Genomic DNA, 17,941 nt, shown 5'->3' with positions numbered 1-17,941 from the left:
GTTCGACTCGAACTGTTCGCCAATCTCAAATTCGAGCTGTTTTGGTCGGTGTTCGAGCCGTTCGGCGAACACAAACAATTTGAAAAAAATTTGGCTGTTCGAGGTTATGTTCGATAACTGTTCGTGCACCAAAATCATAACTGGATTTTTTCTCAGTAATGCTGAAAATTAATGTTAATACGCAGTTTGAGTGTACAGCGGGGCGGGGGGAGGGGCAGGGGATGGATCTCTGCAGAAAAAATGAAGATCTCCATTTTTTTCTCTTTCCCGCATTTACAGTGGGGAGGTGCAATCTGTCAGCCTATCAGCAGCGCACACACGGAGCGAAGTGCTTTTTTTCACACAATCAAGGGCATGTGTCATTGGCAGTGTATGTCACATGTCCTTGCCCTATAAGACCCAGCCATTTTCCCCGTCGCCACCATTTTCTCACTGCTGCAGCTGCGTGTTAGACGGCACCACTGTTGCTGTGTGCGCTATACTTTCAGTGTTAGTTTCAAGCCAATTTTCACACAAATCTACAGATAGCTTGGGAGTAGGGAATAGTTGTGATTGCAGTCCTTTTAAGGACTAGGTTACATCATTTCCTACGACTTTTATCAGGCAGGTCTGTGCTCTTAAATTGATAGGTTGGGAGTAAAGACTAATTGTAATTGCAGTCCTTTTCAGGGCTAGGTTACATCATTTCCTACGAATTTTATCAGGCAGGTCTGTGCTCTTAAATAGATAGGTTGGGAGTAAAGACTAATTGTAATTGCAGTCCTTTTGAAGGCTAGGTTACATCAGTTCCTATCACTTTTTGCCAGGCAGGTCTGTGCCAGTGCAGTGCAAGTTTTATTCACAGCATTTGGCTAAATCTAGGAAAGCAAATTCTTTTTTGCCTCTTGCAGTGTGTGTTAGTCAGTGGAGTAGCCTATCTGTGTTGCAAGCTACACCACCTGTGTATAGAATACAAATTTTTTTGCTGCACCTAGTGAAACAAAACCTTTTGGGCATAGCATCATTCTATTAGTCCATCTATACTAACCTCCACCAGGTTGCAAATTCAAAATAATTTTTATCTGCATCTAGCTCTGAAAAAATATTTGGGCTTGGGCTTGTAGCAGTGTGTGGGACTTGTTCTATTAGTCCATCTATACTAACCTCCACCAGGTTGCAAATTCAAAATAATTTTCATCTGCATCTAGCTCTGAAAAAATATTTGGGCTTGGGCTTGTACCAGTGTATGGGACTTGTTCTATTAGTCCATCTATACTAACCTCCACTAGAATCATAGAATCATAGAATGGTAGAGTTGGAAGGGACCTCCTGGGTCATCTGGTCCAACCCCCTGCTCAAAGCAGGATTCACTAGATCATCTCAGACAGATGTCTGTCCAGCCTCTGTTTGAAGACGTCCATTGAAGGGGAACTCACCACCTCTTGTGGCAGCCTGTTCCACTCATTAATCACCCTAACTGTCAAAAAGTTTTTTCTAATATCTAATCTGTGTCTCCTCCCATTTAGTTTCATCCCATTGCTTCTAGTCTTTCCTTGTGCAAATGAGAATAAAGATGATCCTTCTACAATGTGACAGCCCTTGACATATTTGTAGACAGCTATTAAGTCTCCTCTCAGTCTTCTTTTTTGCAAGCTAAACATTCCCAAATCCTGCAACCGTTCCTCATAGGACATGGTTTGCAGACCAGTCACCATTCTGGTCGCTCTTCTCTGAACTTGCTCCAGTTTGTCTATGTCTTTTTTAAAATGTGGTGCCCAAAACTGTACACAGTATTCCAGATGAGGTCTGACCAAAGAGGAGTAAAGACCGATAATGACTTCACGTGATCTAGACTGTATGCTTCTGTTAATACATCCCAGAATTGTATTTGCCTTTTTTGCTGCTGCATCACACTGTTGACTCATGTTCAGTCTATGATCTATTAGTATACCTAAGTCTTTTTCACATGTACTGTTGCTTAGCTCTATTCCTCCCATTCTGTATATGCTTTTTTCATTTTTATTGCCCAGATGTAGTACTTTGCATTTTTCCCTGTTAAAAACCATTCTGTTGGTTGCTGCCCACTGCTCCAGTTTATTTAGGTCTGTTTGAATCCTCTCTCTCTCTTCTCTAGTATTAGCTATCCCTCCTAGCTTTGTGTCATCAGCAAATTTAATCAGTTTACCCTCAATTCCTTCATCTAAATCATTGATAAAGATGTTGAACAATACAGGTCCCAGGACGGAGCCCTGTGGTACCCCACTTGAGACATTCATCCAGCTGGATGTGAAGCCATTTACAACCACCCTTTGAGTCCGATCACTAAGCCAGTTATGAATCCACCTAACAGTTGCCTGGTCCATTGCATACTTGGTCATTTTTTCAATAAGGATGGTGTGAGATACTTTGTCAAATGCTTTGCTGAAGTCAAGATATACTATATCTACAGCATTTCCCTGATCCACTCAGTCAGTGATTCTGTCATAGAAGGAAATTAAGTTAGTCTGACATGACTTGTTAATTACAAACCCATGCTTACTCTGGTTAATCACTTCATTCTTATCCATGTACTTACATACATGTTGTTTAATAATTTTTTCAAAGATCTTTCCTGGTATAGAAGTCAGACTCACCGGCCTATAGTTCCCTGGGTCCACCTTCTTCCCCTTATTGAAGATAGGAACAACATTTGCTCTTCTCCAGTCTTCTGGGACTTCTCCTGTTCTCCAAGAATTTTCAAAGATTATGGAGAGTGGTTCTAAAATTTCTTCTACGATCTCCTTCAGTACTCTGGGGTGTAATTCATCTGGACCTGGAGACTTGAACTCATTTATGTTAGCTAAATATTCCCTCACAATCTTTCTGTTTACAGATAACTTGGATTCCTCTATTCCTTTAAAAGGACAGTGAAGATCAGTTGATGTTACATTTTCTTTCTGAGAGAAAACAGATGCAAAATAGGAATTAAAAAGTTCGGCCTTCTCAACATCCTCTCTTACCATTTCTCCATTTTCATCCTGTAAAAATCCTATAGCATCTTTGACTTTTCTTTTACTTTTGACATACCCCCAAAAACCTTTTTTATTGCTTTTGACATCTCTTGCAAGCCTTAATTCATTGTCAGCTTTAGCTAACCTGATACGTGCCCTGCAGGATCTGCAGTCTGCATTATAATCTTCTTTAGATATGCCTCCCTCTTTCCATTTAATAAACATTTCTTTCTTTTTAGCATGTGTTTAAGTTCTGTGTTCATCCATCCTGGTTTCCTTAAATGCTTCCCATTCTTCCTACTTTTCGGGATTGTTAACGATTGTGCTTTGAGAATCTCATTTTTAAAAATTTCCCATCCTTCCTGGATATTTTTGTCCTCAAGGACATCCAGCCATTGGATCCCTCCTATTCTCTTTCTGAGTCTCTTAAAATCTGCCTTTCTAAAATCTAACCTTGAAGTTTGAGTCTTCACATGTCTTCCTCCTCTAGTTATCCAAAATTCTATAATAGCATGATCGCTGCCTCCTAGGGTCCCAGCCACCTTTACCTCCTCAACCATTTCCTCCCTGTTTATAAGGATTAGATCCAAAGTAGCAGATCCCCTTGTTTTCTCCCCTACCTTTTGGAAGATAAAGTTGTCAGCAAGAGAGGATAAGAATTTGCTTGACCTGTTAGTTTTACTTGAGAGAGATTCCCAACAAATGTCTGGATAGTTGAAATCTCCCATGACCACTACGTCATATTTTTTGGAGAACTTGGTCATTTGATACATAAAGAGTTCATCCATATCTTCAGCTTGCCCAAGTGGCCTGTAGTAAATGCCTACAATGGTGTCCTTTCCGTTGTTCTCTCCTTGTATTCTTACCCAAACAGTTTCCACAGAACTCCCAGTCTCTGAAGCTTCAATCTCTGTGCAGATATACGCTTTTCTAACATACAATGCAACACCTCCTCCTCGTTTATCAAGTCTGTTTCTTGCAAATAAGTTGTATCCTTTTAGCCTTTTATTCCAATCATGTGTATCGTCCCACCAAGTTTCAGTGATTCCAATGACATCATATTCCTTTTCCTGCATTAGTAGTTCCAATTCTCCTTGTTTGTTGCCCATGCTTTGTGCATTTGTATAAAAACATTTTAGTTTGTGATTGGTTTCTCTTCCTCCCATATTTTTATTATTTAAATTGTTTTGTCTTTGTTCTTCTTTTCCACTTCCAGTAGCAGAGATCTCAATAGTATTTGTCAGCTGTATGGCTTTTTCTGGCCTTTTGCTTCCCTTCCCACATTGTTCTAGTTTAAAGCTCTTCTGATGAGTGTAGCAAGGCGACTTCCAAATACATGTTTTCCAGTCTTCGCAAGGTGCACCCCATCTCTAGCAAGTAGTCCATCGTATAGGTAATTCATTCCGTGATCCAGAAATCCAAATCCTTGTTGACGGCACCATCGACGTAGCCAGTTGTTTACCTGTAGAATCTTATTCCACCTCATTGTTCCATGGCCATCCACTGGGAGGATGGATGAGAAGACCACCTGCGCTCCCAATTCTTTCACTTTCTTGCCTAAGTGTTCAAAGTCATTGCAGATGGTTTCCAGGTCCTTTCTTGCGGTGTCATTTGTCCCCATATGTATTAGCAGGAATGGGTAGTGATCTGTAGGTCTGAAGAGTCTTGATATCCTGTCAGACACATCTTTAATTTTTGCTCCTGGAAGACAGCACATTTCTCTTGAGGTTATGTCTGGTCTGCAGATAGCGGCCTCTGTTCCTCTTAACAGGGAATCCCCCATGACCACCACTCTCCGTTTTTTCTTCACAACATTCTTCTTTCTCCATCCAGGAGGATTCTGAGGGCTTACAAGGTTGTTCATTGCTGGCAAAGTCTTATTTTGCTGTATTTCTTCATGGTTCTCCTGCGTGAGAGCCTGGTACTGGTTCCTGAGCAGTATGGGTGCTGACTGCCTCTCGATCCTCCTGCTTCTGTGGGTCACATGCTTCCATTCCTCTGTTTCGTCAGGTGCAGTTCGAATTTCTTCTCTTTCTGAATCATGAAGAGATAATTCTGCTCTGTCTAAGAACTCTTCACCTTCCTTAATGATTTTCAAGGTAGTTAACCTCTCTTCTAGATTTCGCAACTTTTCCTCCAACAGGGACACAAGCTTGCATTTCTGGCATGTGAAGTTTGGCTTTTCCACTGGCAAGTCTGTGAACATGTAGCAGGATATGCAGCTCACCAAATGGCTCCTGGACTCTTCCATGTACTTATTGTTAATGTTCTGAAAACAGTGAAAAAAGCTTAAAAAAAAAGCTTCAAAATGCGCGCGCCGATGTCCTCTTTTCAGCTCCAACAGCCAAAATCCAGTGTTCTTTGAGCTCGCGGAGACTCTTCACTTACCCCAAAATGCAGTGGGAATATGCAAATTATCTCCTCAGGACTCCTCCCCTGGTTTGCAAATTCAAAATAATTTTTATCTGCATCTAGCTCTGAAAAAATATTTTGGCTTGTAGCAGTATGTGGGACTTGTTCTATTAGTCCATCTATACTAACCTCCACCAGGTTGCAAATTCAAAATAATTTTTATCTGCATCTAGCTCTGAAAAAATATTTCGGCTTGTAGCAGTGTGTGGGACTTGTTCTATTAGTCCATCTATGCTAACCTCCACCAGGTTGCAAATTCAATATAATTTTTTTCTGCATCTAGCTCTGAAAAAATATTTCGGCTTGTAGCAGTGTGTGGGACTTGTTCTATTAGTCCATCTATACTAACCTCCACCAGGTTGCAAATTCAATATAATTTTTTTCTGCCTCTATCTCTGAAATAATATTTCGGCTTGTAGCAGTGTGTGGGACTTGTTCTATTAGTCCATCTATATTAACCTCCACCAGGTTGCAAATTCAAAATAATTTTTATCTGCATCTAGGTCTGAAAAAATATTTTGGCTTGTAGCAGTGTGTGGGACTTGTTCTATTAGTCCATCTATACTAACCTCCACCAGGTTGCAAATTCAAAATAATCTTTATCTGCATCTAGGTCTGAAAAAATATTTTGGCTTGTAGCAGTGTATGGGACTTGTTCTATTAGTCCATCTATACTAACCTCCACCAGGCTGCAAATTCAATAGAATTTTTTTCCGCATCTAGCTCTGAAAAAATATTTCGGCTTGTAGCAGTGTGTGGGACACGTTCTATTAGTCCATCTATACTAACCTTCACCCGGTTGCAAATTCAATATAATTGTTTTCTGCATCTAGCTCTGAAAAAATATTTCGGCTTGTAGCAGTGTGTGGGACTTGTTCTATTAGTCCATCTATACTAACCTCCACCAGGTTGCAAATTCAATATCATTTTTTTCTGCATCTAGCTCTGAAAAAATATTTCGGCTTGTAGCAGTGTGTGGGACTTGTTCTATTAGTCCATCTATACTAACCTCCACCAGGTTGCAAATTCAAAATAATTTTTATCTGCATCTAGATCTGAAAAAATATTTTGGCTTGTAGCAGTGTGTGGGACTTGTTCTATTAGTCCATCTATACTAACCTCCACCTGGTTGCAAATTCAAAATAATTTTTATCTGCATCTAGCTCTGAAAAAATATTTCGGCTTTTAGCAGTGTGTGAGACTTGTTCTATTAGTCCATCTATACTAACCTCCACCAGGTTGCAAATTCAAAATAATTTTTTTCTGCATCTAGCTCTGAAAAAATATTTCAGCTTGTCGCTGTGTGTGGGACTTGTTCTATTAGTCCATCTATACTAACCTCCACCAGGTTGCAAATACAATATAATTTTTTTCTGCATCTAGCTCTGAAAAAATATTTCGGCTTGTAGCAGTGTGTGGGACTTGCTCTATTAGTCCATCTATACTAACCTCCACCAGGTTGCAAATTCAAAATAATTTTTATCTGCATCTAGCTCTGAAAAAATATTTCGGCTTGTAGCAGTGTGTGGGACTTGCTCTATTAGTCCATCTATACTAACCTCCACCAGGTTGCAAATTCAATATAATTTTTTTCTGCATCTAGCTCTGAAAAAATATTTAAACTTGTAGCAGTGTGTGGGACTTGTTCTATTAGTCCATCTATACTAACCTCCACCAGGTTGCAAATTCAATATAATTTTTATCTGCATCTAACCCAGCCAATACTTTTGGGCTAATACCACAGTTTAGCCACTCAGCTCTGCTCGGTTCCCATTCATTGTTTTTTGTGCAAACAACTCCAGAGTTGTCAATTAGTTAACCACCAAAATGAGTGGAAAAAGGCCTGCTGCTGGTGGAAAGGGGAATAGGCATGTTGGGAATGGAAAAAAAGGTTGTGTCCGTGGGGTAGATTTTAAAGCACCAGCAACATCTGCAGAAGAAAGACCATCTTCCAGCCAAACTAAGATGTCTACTTCTTTTAGCGGACAATGTGATAAGATCCCTTTCTTACGGCCACGCCAATTGCTACAAATTCCAGATGAGGCACAGAAACAGCAGGTGCTTCCTCACAGCTCCCAAGTCTCCAGCTGCCCGTCTGAGTATGGGGTAGAACAGATGGTTGAGTCTGCAGAGCTGTTTACTCATACTATAGCCTGGGAATCAGAGGTCGGCTCCAGAGCTTCTGTGAATCCAGACGAGGAAATGAACTGCACTGAAGCCCAGAATCTTTATGAGTCGGATCCAGGACCAGACGCAGAAGGTTCTGACCATAATGTAGACCCTCGTTCCCAAACTGTAACTCCTGTTGGTGGAGACAATGAGGAAGACGATGATGAGACTCAAATACCTGATTGGAGCGACAACTTTAGTTTTTTGTCAGGGCAGGAAGAGGTTGGCTCTGAGGACGACGGGTGTGATAACACACAGGGTGATGATGACGAGGTTGGAGATCCCACTTACTGTCAACCCACAGTCAGCCAGTCGATGAGGTCATCAGAGGAGGTGGAGGAGGATGCTTATGACGACGAGGTCAGGTTGCGCCTTCCTGGACAGAGACGTAGTACTGGAAGCACGTCAACAACTGCATCCTCAAACAAAACTCTGCCTCTGACCACAAGTCGTGGTGGCTCTTCAGGTCGCATGGGTGCTAAGCCTTGCATAGCCTGGGCATTTTTTCAGATCGATAAAGATGACCCTGCTCGTGTTATCTGTAAGATTTGTCAGCAAAAGCTATGTAGAAGCCAAAAAATACATACTTTGAGTACTGCATGCATGAACCGGCACATGGATATAAAGAATAAGTTGCAGTGGGAAGCTCACTGTGATACAATGCGGCCTAGCCGGCCGGGCCAGCCACCGTCTGCCACATCTTGTGCATCCGCGGCCTCTTCATCCTCTGTGACTGGGGGGGACAGCAGTCACACCTGTTTTGGGACGCAGACATGCCACCTCTTTACCCGCAACAGCCGGACTATATGGCCTTCTGCAGAGGGCACAGTCGCTGTGTGCTCACTTCCGCCGTTCGCATCCCGCAGCTCAGCGACTTACATCTCTACAGAAGTCGTTGGGCCTGCCACTTCACCGGCTAAAATGCAATGTGCCTACCTGGTAGAATTCAACTCTGCACATGTTGCAGCGACTGTGCAACACCGACAAGCCCTGGTGCAATACGTTCTGATGTATAGCCTGGGCCAACGAGATCCAGAGGTGGGGCAAATCACGCTGGAGGAGTGGTCTCAGATCAGGGACCTATGCACCCTTCTGCACAGTTTTGAAATAGCGACGAAGATGTTTAGTGCTGACGATGCCATTATCCGCATGACTATTCCGGTGATTTACATGCTGGAGCATATGTTAAACAGAATTTGGAGTCAGGTGGTGGCACAAGAGGAGGTGGAGGAAGTAGAGGAGGAGGAGTTGTATGCGGAAGGGCTAATATCTGCAAGGTCCAGACGGTCAGCAGCACCAAGGCAGCAGGCATGTGAGGGTGGGGGAGATGGTTTTACCAGGGCGCATAGTAGCAGCCAAACTAGTGAGGAAGGTGCAGGAGCCCAGGAAGAAGTGGAGGACGAACTCATGGAAGACTCATCAGATGAGCGAGACCTTGATCACATTTCTGTTGGGCGAGGTTGGGGGGAGAGGGCAGAGGAAGGAAGCATGATTGTTACCTCGCCACCAACAGAACAGGGACTTGGTGCTCCTGGATGCGCAAGACACATGAGTGCCTTCTTGCTGCACTACCTGCAACATGACCCTCGAATTGTGAGAATTAGAAATAATCCTGACTACTGGGTTGCCACACTGTTAGATCCCTGGTACAAAAGTAAATTTGCAGAAATTATTCCTCCCATAGAAAGAGATGCACGCATGCAGGAGTATCAGCAGAGACTGTTGCAGAATCTTACATGTGCTTTTCCGCAAAACACTAGTGGTGCACGTAGTGAATCTCACAGTACCAACTTGCCAACCGTGGGACCGTCAAGTGTTCAGCACTCAAAATGTAACAGAAACAAAGTATCTGCTGGTAACATCAATTTTGCAGAATCATTTCACCACTTTTTTAGCCCATTCTTTGCAATGCCACAGGAGACAAGAAGTCTGACACATAGTCAACGCCTAGAGACGATGGTCCAGGAGTATCTCCAAGTAAACATTGAAGCCATGACTGTGTCACTGGACCCTTGCTCTTTTTGGGCTTCTAATCTGGATAAATGGCCGGAGCTCGCCACTTACGCCTTGGAGATCTTGTCATGACCCCGCAGCCAGTGTTCTGTCTGAACGTGTGTTCAGCGCTGCTGGTGGTGTGCTGACAGATAAGCGCACACGGCTCTCCACTGATAATGTAGACAGACTCACGTTCATAAAGATGAACAAATCATTGATCCGAAACGACTTTTCTACCCCTGTGTCATCCTGGGGAGAGTAAAAGGTTGATGATTTGTTAAAATCACCTCACCAACCGTTTAAAGCTTTCAAATTACTAATCATGTTTATCTGTATCTTGGCTGGAAAATAATTTGGGCCTTGTAGCAGTGTGCAGTACTGATTCCATTAGGCCATCTATACTAAACTCCACCAGATTTAAAATTACTAATCATGTTTATCTGTGTCTTGGCTGGAAAATAATTTGGGCCTTGTAGAAGTTTGCAGTACTGATTCTATTAGGCCATCTATACTAAGCTCCACCAGCTTTCAAATTAATAATAATTTTTAGCTGCATCTAGCCCGGAAAATAATTTTGGGGCTCCTTGATGCGCAAGACACATGAGTGCCTTCTTGCTGCACTACCTGCAACATGACCCTCAGATTGTCAGAAATCGAAATAATCCTGACTATTGGGTTGCCACACTCTTAGATCCCCCACACTCTTCGATCAACCTTTTAATTTTAATAAAGAACCAAAAAATGGTCATTTTTGAAATTATAAGCATTAGCAGGTTATTAGAAACTGAAATCAAACAGTTTTCAACTCAAAACTTTATTCTAGGTGATGTTACATTTGCACATAGGACCCCTTGTTCGAAAGGAGCTTCTGAACTCTCTCGTCCATTGAATTTGTCAGGTTTTGGATGGTTTCTGCTTCAATTGTTTTGCATGAGGACAGAATACCCTCCCAGAGCTGTTGCTTTGATGTGAACTGCCTCCTGCCATCATAGACACTCCTTTTGATGATGCTCCAGAGGTTCTCAATGGGGTTGAGGTTAGGGGAGCATGGGGGTCACACCATAAGTTTGTCCCCTTTTATGCCCATATCAGCCAGAGATGCAGATGTGTTATGTGCAGCATGAGACGGTGCATTATCATGCATGAAAATGATCTTGCTGCGGAATACACGGTTCTTCTTCTTGAACCATGGCAGGAAGTGCTGTTTGAGAAAATCCACATACATTATAGAGTTCATCTTTACCCCTTCAGGGATCCTAACGGGACCGACAATCTCTCTCCCCATGATTCCAGCCCAAAACATTACTCCACCTCCTCCTTGTTGGCGCCGTAGCCATGCTTGCATGGGGTGTCCATCAACCAGCCATCCTCCACTCCATCCATCTGGACCATCGAGCGTTGCACGGCACTCATCGGTGAACAAAATAGTTTTGAAGTCAGTCTTCATATATTGTTTGGCCCACTGGAGCCGTTTCTGCGTGTGTACAGTGGATAGAGGAGGTCGACAGGATGGCTTACGCACAGCTGAAAACCTCTGAAGGACCCTGCATCTTGTTGTTCGGGGGACGTTGGAGGCACCAGCAGCTTCAAAAACTTGTCTGCTGCTATGACAAGGCTTTTTTGCCGCTGCTCTTTTAACCTGACGTAATTGCCTGTAGGAAAGAGTCCTCAATTTTCCCTTATCAGCACGCACACGTGTGTACTGTGAATCAGCTACATACTTCTTGATTGTGCGATGATCAGGATGAAGTGTCTTGGCAATGTTGACTGTAGTCATGCCTTGACCTAAACACTCCACAATTTGTTGCTTCTCAGCAGCCGACACATCCTTTTTCTTTCCCATTTGGCAGAAAATGTAGGCTGCTTAATAATGTGGGACAGCCTTCTTAAGTAGTCTTGCCTTTCATTGGACACACCTGCCAAACTAATTAGCAAAGGTGTCTGCAATTGCTTACAGTGATATAAAGAGCCCTGACACACATCACCATCAATGAGTTTAACTGACAAACAAAAAAATTCTTACCTTATCACTCCTAAACACTTTTTGCATAATAATTTGGAACACAGTGTACATGTGCTTTTCCACAAAACACCAGTTGTTCACGTAGTGAATCTTACAGTTCTAACTTGCCAACCATGGTCTGTATGGAGTTGTTCAATAAAGGGCCCAAAATTAAGATAACATAGATGGGAGAGGTCTCTATGAATAGGAATTCCTAAGTATTTGATAGCCTGTGAGGGCCAGGCAAATGGAAAGGTGGACTGGATGGAATCCTGTATGGATTTGGGGAAGGAGACATTGAGGGCCTCAGACTTCGCTGCATTGATTTTAAAATTTGACCATGTAATAACGTGATCTATTTCAGCCATAACAGCAGGGATGGATATATGTGATTGAGTGCTATATACTAGGACATCATCAGCAAATGCAGAGCACTTGTACTCGGTGCCTCCCACCTCAATCCACCTAATATTGGGGTTATGGCGAATTGATGAGAGCAGGTGCTCCGTCACTAGGATGTATAAGAGAGGGGACAGAGGACATCCCTGCCTTGTCCCATTGGTGATTATGAAAGGTGATGAAAATGTTCCATTTATCTTCAGACTAAGTGACGTATTGCGATACAGGGCCGTGATTTTGCCTATAAAAGGGTCCCCTAGACCCCTACCCCAAGCTTTTTAAGAGAATAATATATGGCGTGCCAGGAGACTCTATGGAATGCTTTCTCAGCATCCGAGAGTATCTAACTACAAATTTTTAACTGCATCTAGCCCAGGAAATACTTTGTGCCTAGTAGCAGTGTCTGCTAGTCAGCGGATTATCCCAGCTGTTAAGCAAGCTACACCACCTGTAGTTTGGACACTTAATTTTTTCAAAGGAAATGGTTCGGGATCCCGGGACACTCAGTGAAGAGCATCGGGGAGTCACCCCAAGGCACAGGGGCTGGGACTGGCGGTAGGACGCCTTGCGGTGGACCGCCAAGCTCGATCCTTATAAAAGCTTTTTAACTGCAGCAGCTTTAGTGGACGCTACTGGAGCTGGAATTACCGCGGCTGCTGGCATGAGACTTGCCCTTCAATAGATCCTTGTAAAAGGATTTAAAGTGTTCTCATTCAAATTAGAGAGACAATTTAAATTAAAAAGATTAGACCTGCCTCTACCGCAGGGGGGCTCGCTCGACCCACCAGCCGACAGGCACCAGTATCGGGAGAGGGGGGCTGGCCGTCAGGGTCCACCGTGGCTCTGGCACAAAGCCGGCGACACAGAGGTCGCACGGGCAGGAACGGACTGGCCGTGTCGGCTTCACACTTTTTTGGTTTTAGAAGGGCATGACATGCCTATATCTGTGTCTCCCTCTCCTTTTACTCCTCCACCTCTTTTCTTTTCGCATGACTATATGTACTTGTCACTTTTCCATGTGTTAGTTGTGTCTTCTGAGCAGTTTGTCAGCTTTTGGACACCTTTGAATGTGTTTTCTATGTGTTTCTATGTGTTTTTGTTTGCCTACCATTGGTTTTAACGGTGTTCGAAGGTGTTCGACGAACAGGTCGACGAACAGTTCGGCGAACATACAGGTGTTCGACGAACTGAACCAAACTCGAACACTACGGGGGTGGCTCAACACTAGTCTGAACACCACTATGCATTTCTTAATAGAAGTATAAGTTGTAGAGATGAGCGGATCTATTCATGGAGGATCACGTTGGAGTTAAATTTCCTGAAATTTGTGGTTTCACACAAATTCGAACATTCTGAGGTTTGCCCCATGGTTCACAAAACACATAAAACCTGCCCGGCACCATTAGCCATAGTGCTGAAGCATCAAAGAGCATCCTAGAGTCATTTTGTGTTGCCGCTCGTGCCTTCCTATAATGCCCTACAGCTATGAGATTAGCAAATTATCATACCTTGTACAGTTGTGGTCAATACCTGTGCCATCAGAAATCAGAGGTTCCCAGAGGAAGACAGTTTGTGCAGCAGATTTGTTTTCCATCTCCAAAGTCTCTCTTTTCTGTAGAGTGTAATTTGTTATGGTCATTAGGGTTCTCTCTTTCTCCCATGTAGAGTGTAACTGTCACGGGTGTGTCAGAGGTGACAGACAGTCATCTGCAGTTGGTTGCAGGAGATCTCTATGTTTGACATTACAGACATCTTCTTAGAGGCTGGCTGTCTCTAGGACCCAGCGGCTACCTCTCTCTGGCTAGTTAGCTCCCTGTCCTGGGTGTATATATACCTGGTGTGTCTGAGAGGGAGGTGCCAGCGATATTCATTACTTCTTGTGAGGCTTTAGCAAGAGCAGTACTTCGTCCTCTCTGGAGCTTTAGGCCATGTGCACATTTGTCTGGAGTCTTCTAAATTCCCAATTCCCCCCTGTTTGTCTACCCTTGTTGTCTATAGAGTTTAGTGGAGATCAACTAGTGCTCATCTCCTCCCATCCCTAGTCTTAGCCATACGCCAGGGAAAGTCAGGGTGAGGCACGTGTGTGGCGATTGGTGAAGAGCCAATATAGGGACAGTAGTTGAAACAGGCTGACACTAGACCAGACTAGGAGGTCTCCCCTTTCCCTAGAGTCTGGTCTCCCTTTCCCTTTGTGTTGCACTAAGTCTTTCCCACACCTGGAGTGACAGTAACCTCTCATGGTCAACAGGCTCCTCTCGCTATCTTATGTACAGTGTGAGCACTTAGGGTCCGCAGGGTCCTCTCTCTCTCCTGTACAGTGTGAGCTTTTATGTTCAGCAGGGTCCTCTCTCTCTTTCTTCTGTACAGTGTAAGCTTTTATGGTCAGCAGAGTTCTCTCTCCTGTAGAATGTAATCTCTTATGGTCAGCAGGGTCCTCTCTTTCTTTCTTCTGTAGAATGTAAGCTCTTATGGTCAGCAGGGTCCTCTCGCTCTTTCTTCTGTACAGTGTAAGCTTTTATGGTCAGCAGAGGTCTCTCTCCTGTAGAATGTAATCTCTTATGGTCAGCAGAGTTCTCTCTCCTGTAGAATGTAATCTCTTATGGTCAGCAGGGTCCTCTCTCTCTCTCTTCTGTACAGTGTAAGCTTTTATGGTCAGTAGGGTCCTCGTTCTCTCCTGTGTAGTGTGAGCTCTTATGGTCAACAGAGTCCTCTCTCTCTCATGTACATTGTGTGTTCTTATGTTCAGCAGGGTCCTCTCTTTCTCTTGTACAGTGTGAGATTTCCTGGTCAACAAGGTCCTCTCTCTCTTTCTTCCATACAGTATGGTCAGCAGAGTTCTCTCTCCTGTAGAATGTAATCTCCTATGGTCAGCAGGGTCCTCTCTCTCTTTCTTCTGTACAGTGTAAGCTTTTATGATCAGCAGAGTTCTCTCTCCTGTAGAATGTAATCTCTTATGGTCAGCAGGGTCCTCTCTCTCTCCTGTAGAATATAAGCTCTTATGGTTGGCAGGGTCCTCTCTCTCTTTCTTCTGTACAGTGTAAGTTTTTATGATCAGCAGGGTCCTTATTCTCTTTTGTACAGTGTGAGCTCTTATAGTCATCAGGGTCCTTTCTCTCATGTACAGTGTGAGCTTTTATGATCAACAAGGTCCTCTCTCTCTTTCTCCAGCAGGGTCCTCTCTCTCTTTCTTCTGTGCAGTGTAAGTTTTTATGGTCAGCAGGGTCCTCTCTCTCTTTCTTCTGTACAGTGTAAGCTTTTATGATCAGCAGAGTTCTCTCTCCTGTAGAATGTAATCTCTTATGGTCAGCAGGGTCCTCTCTCTCTCCTGTAGAATATAAGCTCTTATGGTTGGCAGGGTCCTCTCTCTCTTTCTTCTGTACAGTGTAAGTTTTTATGATCAGCAGGGTCCTTATTCTCTTTTGTACAGTGTGAGCTCTTATAGTCATCAGGGTCCTTTCTCTCATGTACAGTGTGAGCTTTTATGATCAACAAGGTCCTCTCTCTCTTTCTCCAGCAGGGTCCTCTCTCTCTTTCTTCTGTGCAGTGTAAGTTTTTATGGTCAGCAGGGTCCTCTCTCTCTTCTGTACAGTGTGAGCTTTTATCGTCAATGGGGTCCTCTCTCTCTCTTTCTTCTGTACAGTGTAAGTTTTTATGATCAGCAGGGTCCTTTCTCACTTTTGTACAGTGTGAGCTCTTATAGTCATCAGGGTCCTTTCTCTCATGTACAGTGTGAGCTTTTAAGGTCAACAAGGCCCTCTCTCTCTTTCTGCTGTACATTGTGATCTTTTATGGTCAGCAGGGTCATCTCTCTCTCTACTGTAGAATGTAACCTCTTATGGTCAGCAGGGTCCTCTCTCTATCCTGTACAGTGTGAGCCCTTATGGTCAGCAGGGTTCTCTCTCTCTTCTTTTATCCTCAGCAGAGACCTCTCTCACCTATAATGTGTAAGCCGTTATGTTCAACGGGGTTCTCTCTCTCTCTCTCTCTTCTCCCCCACGAGTTTTTTGTGAGTAATTACAAGCTTTCCAGTTTTGAAATTTATTAACAGCAATCAAAATTTTGTGGAAGCTTTGACAAAGTCACTGAATTCAAATTTCAAAATATCTACTCATTTCTAATACTTTGTATAACTTACTAACTTAAGCACTATTAAGAATATTTTTTTTACTGGATAATCGCTTTAATTTTTACTTTTCTTGTTTTAAGGCAGGAAAATGAAAAAGATGAGAACAAAGTGAAAGCAAAGACTGTTGGTCCCATCAAAATTGTAAGTAAACCATTTTATTATGGAACACATGTGAATATACACTGCTCAAAAAAATAAAGGGAACACTCAAATAACACATCCTAGATCTGAATGAATGAAATATTCTCATTGAACAATTTGTTCTGTACAAAGTTGAATGTGCTGACAACAAAATCACACAAAAATCATCAATGGAAATCAAATTTATTAACCAATGGAGGCCTGGATTTGGAGTCACCCCCAAAATTAAAGTGGAAAAACACACTACAGGCTGATCCAACTATGATGCAATGTCCTTAAAACAAGTCAAAATGAGGCTCAGTATTGTGTGTGGCCTCCATGTGCCTGTATGACCTCCCTACAATGACTGGGCATGCTCCTGATGAGTAGCGTTGAGCCACCCCCGTAGTGTTCGAGTTCGGTTCGGTTCGTCGAACACCCGTATGTTCGCCGAACTGTTCGTCGAACTGTTCGTCGAACACCTTCGAACACCGTTAAAACCAATGGCAGGCAAACAAAAACACATAGAAACACATAGAAAACACCTTCAAAGGTGTCCAAAAGCTGACAAACTGCTCAGAAGACACAACTAACACATGGAAAAGTGACAAGTACATATAGTCATGAGAAAAGAAAAGATGTGCAGGAGTAAAAGGAGGGGGAGACACAGATATAGGCATGTCATGCCCTTCTAAAACCAAAAAAGTGCGAAGCCGACACGGCCAGTCCATTCCTGCCCGTGCGACTTCCGTGTCGCCGGCTTTTTGCCAGAGCTGCGGTGGACCCTGACGGCCCGCCCCCCTCTCCCAATACTGGTGCCTGTCCGCCGGTGGGTCGAGCGAGCCCCCCTGCGGTGGAGGCAGGTCTAATCTTTTTAATTTAAATTGTCTCTCTAATTTGAATGAGTACACTTTAAATCCTTTTACAAGGATCTATTGGAGGGCAAATCTCATGCCAGCAGCCGCGGTAATTCAAGCTCCAGTAGCGTCCACTAAAGCTGCTGCAGTTAAAAAGCTTTCATAAGGATCGAGCTTGGCGGTCCACCGCAAGGCGTCCTACCGCCAGTCCCAGCCCCTGTGCCTTGGGGTGCCTCCCCGTTGCTCTTCACTGAGTGTCCCGGGGGCACGAACCATTTCCTTTGAAAAAATTAAGTGTTCAAACTACAGGTGGTGTAGCTAGCTAAACAGCTGGGATAATCTGCTGACTAGCAGACACTGCTACTAGGCACAAAGTATTTCCTGGGCTAGATGCAGTCAAAAATTTGTAATTAGATACTCTCGTTGGATGCTGAGAAAGCATTCCATAGAGTCTCCTGGCACGCCATATATTATTCTCTTAAAAAGCTTGGGGTAGGGGTCTAGGGGACCCTTTTATAGCCAAAATCACGGCCCTGTATCACAATACGTCACCTAGGCTGAAGATAAATGGAACATTTTCATCACCTTTCATAATCACCAATGGGACAAGGCAGGGATGTCCTCTGTCCCTTCTCTTATACATCCTAGTGATGGAGCACCTGCTCTCATCAATTCGCCATAACCCCAATATTAGGTGAATTGAGGTGGGAGGCACCGAGTACAAGTGCTCTGCATTTGCTGATGATTAGTGTTGAGCCACCCCCGTAGTGTTCGGGTTCGGTTCGGTTCGTCGAACACCGGGATGTTCGAGGAACTGTTCGTCGAACTGTTCGTCGAACACCTTAGAACACCGTCGAACACCGTTAAAACCAATGGCAGGCAAACAAAAACA

General features: G+C 43.5%; 1 protein-coding gene across 10 annotated transcripts in view; it reads left to right on the top strand.

Moving 5' to 3' along the window:
• LOC141265127 (ATP-binding cassette sub-family B member 5-like) overlaps positions 1-17,941 on the top strand; it is a 1,418,963-nt gene that overhangs the window by 1,034,056 nt on the left and 366,966 nt on the right. For all 10 annotated transcript variants that reach the window (XR_012320051.1, XR_012320052.1, XR_012320053.1 and 7 more), the window contains exon 3: positions 16,153-16,213. Coding sequence is in view for 6 of the 10 variants with exons in the window: in XM_073677812.1 (XP_073533913.1) it covers positions 16,153-16,213 (61 nt within the window). In the remaining 4 variants the exon portion in view is untranslated. The remainder of the gene's footprint in view (positions 1-16,152; positions 16,214-17,941) is intronic.

The sequence above is a fragment of the Phyllobates terribilis genome, unplaced genomic scaffold (assembly GCF_046119375.1).
Source record: "Phyllobates terribilis strain yellow unplaced genomic scaffold, ASM4611937v1 Scaffold_4__5_contigs__length_816908805, whole genome shotgun sequence".
Taxonomy (NCBI): domain Eukaryota; kingdom Metazoa; phylum Chordata; class Amphibia; order Anura; family Dendrobatidae; genus Phyllobates; species Phyllobates terribilis.
This window is presented reverse-complemented; position numbering and strand designations above follow the sequence as displayed.